Below are 3,130 nucleotides of genomic sequence, written 5' to 3'. Positions count from 1 at the left end.
CAATACAAAGTTATTCTGAGAGGTCATCTTCATCCAATGATGTAACATTTCTATCCAGATGGGAGTTTTATCCTCTAGGATGACAATGGCCCCCATTCACAGGGCACAAGGGATCACTGAATGGTTTCATGAGTATGAAAATTATGTAAATCAGTCACCAGATCTCAACCCAACTGAACACCTATGAGATATTTTAGACTAATGTGTAAGACGGCGCTCTCCACCACCATCATCAAAACACCAAATGAAGGAATTTCTTTTGTAAGAATGGTGGAGAGACTTGTACAATCTATCTATCTATGCAACCTTACTGAGATATTTAATGTAGTTATTTCCTGTCATTTGCCACCTGTCTGTATTTAAGTGTAAATCACTGGACAAGCTAAAAAGGATAAACAGTCACCTCTGACCTTACACGTCCTTCATCGCGATGACGCAGATCCAAGTCCCGCTCTAAGACCTGCAGGATGGTGGACTGCTCCTCTTCTGTCAGGTGGCTCAAGTCAAGAGAAGAGTCAACCAGCTCCCCCTCCATCCCTGAGTGAGAGGCAAAACAACAATCCTTAAACAAAAATAATGCACCTATTCATCTCTAATTACATGTGAACATGCTTCATAATTGTTAAAAAACAATCCGATCCTGATCGTTTTGTGGTTCGTATCCTATTATCTACTGGCTTGACCTGTGAGTTGATTCTGAAAGCAGTTACGAGATCTCAAGAACAAAAGTGACACAAAGCAGGGTTCAGTTCACAATGTTCTAAGGGTTAAATGAGACAAACAAGGATATATACTGTACATTTTCTAACAATCGCTCTACTTGTGAGTAGAAAGATAAGAAAGAGGCACCAGAGGAAAGGAGGATTGGTTCAAGGTTGGTTCACGCAGATATTCAGGAAGGAAAACAGTGTTACAATTTATGATACAAATATATGTTACTAATAATTGAAACAGATGAGAGAGACTTTGTTCAGAGTTTTTACAGAAGGGAATGTAACATATTCACAACAACAACAACAAAATTGCATTAGTTCATGCAGGACACAAAAGTCATATGCCCGCTGATAGAATTATCATTTCTAATCAGTCACACACCAATTACAGCCATTCTCACATTAAGGCAGGCCATTTAAATATGACTCCCTCCTCACTGATCCCTGAACATTTTGGCTTGCTAGACCAGTGTTTCCCAACCTTTTTGCCCTATGACCCCTTAAAATGAAGCACTGTCCACTTTTGCAACATGTGAGGGATCACATGTTGCATATGTCAATATAAGTTGTGAGTAGATTTTTCCTTCTTAGAATGTTTAATTGGAATAGTTCTTGAGACCTTAAAAGTGTTCCGTTTCTCAAAAGCAAAGAAATGTCGATATTTAATTTCATTTTTTTATTTTATTTTTATTTAACAGGCATATGTTTTATCTTCTATCTTATCCTGTAAATTATCTTGAGATACCTTTGGAGTTTATCTTGTGGTTTCCCATTGTTAAACCATTCAATACACTTAATCACAGATCATTTATCAGTGCCTTGTAGCTTTGGTGCCTCAGTGGGCGAGGACACATGCTGTGTCAGGTAGCTATTCCTGTTTTTAAATGACTTTCCTTCGCTCCTGCTCTAAATACTCTCGACTGTAGAGTAGTACTTAAAATACAAAAGACTTGGAAATTAAATGAGCTGCCATTACGTGCTTTGACACTTAGGAGCATGATGTTAAAAAAGGAGGAAAGCAAATGTCTGTATGTAATTAACTGTGTGTGTGTGTGTGTGTGTGTGTGTGTGTGTGTGTGTGTTGCCTTGAGGCTGGTTACCTTTGAGTAATTAACGCATGCGCAAAGCGATCCTCCTGGGTTTATGAGTTTGGCAAACAGAATATCATGCACGCGCACCACAGCTTTCACAAACTGACACCTAAACCAACACAAAAAAAATAATATTAGAGTTTGTAGTGGATGACATTAAGTGTATAATGTATTGTAATAAGTAAGGTTTGCATTGATCTACTTATCTGATTATACAGTTGCTTTTTTTTTTTTACACAACGTAAAATCTCATTTATTTTCGAAAGATTAATAAAGTATTTGGTCAAGCTAATTTACATGAAGGTTCCTTTAGGAAAAATAGGCCCATGCAGCACTTTCTTCATAATGAACAGCGCGAGAGACAGGACACCTGTCGCCACTTTTGGATTAAAGGTTAAACTCTCCCCTTTCACATTCATTACAAATACACACAGAGAAACCTAAAAAAAAAAAAAAAAAAAAAAAAAAGCCAGAACTGTTTTACCTTACTTGAGAGCTTCCGCCTCTTCCATCTATGAAAAGTTTCGTGAAAAGTTTGCGGTGTGTGTCGACGTCGGTCGAGGTCTGTGTGCAGAGTAAACGGAGTGAACACGCCCTCCACGCAGAGGCTACAGTCATCTGGGAGGCGAGCATGAGGCGGAACAAACAGAAAATACAGAGAGGAAGGTGTGTGTGTGTGTGTGTGTGTGTGTGTGTGTGTGTGTGTGTGTGTGTGTGTGTGTGTGTGTGTGTGTGTGTGTGTGTGTGTGTGTGTGTGTGATGTGACACACACGGATGTTTCACCAAATAGCAGGTTGGAGGTGGGATGTAACTTTCCTTCTTGTCCACACCTGCTAAACACACATTTGGCCACACACTGAGTTTGCTTCTGTACCTACTCTACAGTAGCCTACTATGCACACATATGCAAATATGACACATATCTATATGCTTGTTTTAAAGGGAGTAAAGCCAGCAGCCCATGATGCCTGTCTCAACTTTTTGTCAACTGTGTGTGTGTGTGTGTGTGTGTGTGTGTGTGTGTGTGTGTGTGTGTGTGTGTGCGCGCGCGTTGGGGGAGGGGGCATTCAGAGTGAGAAAGACCTGTATTCAGTCCTGTCCTTTGTCAACAGACTTGGATGACAGCCACACTCTGGGGAGCCAGTTGGGAAACGTTTTTGTGTGGGCTTATTCAAGCCTGTCCTGGCTCAGACTGCGTCTGGTGCATCCAACCATCTATCCCGCTGCTCCCCTAAAGGCCTCCATCAGTGCTCTGTCCCTGCTGCATGCTGGGATTAATAGGTGATTCTTATCTACAGATACTGGGAGTATGTCTCTGGTCGCACC

At 40.7% G+C, this 3,130-nt stretch overlaps 1 protein-coding gene across 3 annotated transcripts in view; it reads right to left on the bottom strand.

The window, feature by feature from the left end:
• The window catches only part of sytl1 (synaptotagmin-like 1), a 14,234-nt gene extending 11,777 nt beyond the window's left edge, over positions 1–2,457 (bottom strand). Inside the window, exons 1-3 of one of the 3 annotated variants that reach the window (XM_028597416.1) lie at positions 2,289–2,457; positions 1,814–1,913; positions 411–537 (exon numbers count right to left, since the gene is read on the bottom strand). In XM_028597416.1, coding sequence (XP_028453217.1) covers positions 411–535 — 125 coding nt within the window. In that variant the 5' untranslated portion in view covers positions 536–537; positions 1,814–1,913; positions 2,289–2,457. The remainder of the gene's footprint in view (positions 1–410; positions 538–1,813; positions 1,914–2,288) is intronic. The other 2 variants (XM_028597417.1, XM_028597418.1) reach the window with 2 other exon arrangements.
• Positions 2,458–3,130: the final 673 nt, after the last annotated feature.

Source organism: Perca flavescens, chromosome 14 (genome assembly GCF_004354835.1).
Source record: "Perca flavescens isolate YP-PL-M2 chromosome 14, PFLA_1.0, whole genome shotgun sequence".
NCBI lineage: Eukaryota > Metazoa > Chordata > Actinopteri > Perciformes > Percidae > Perca > Perca flavescens.
The sequence above is the reverse complement of the archived record's forward strand: the minus strand, read 5'-3'. Positions and strand labels throughout refer to the sequence as shown.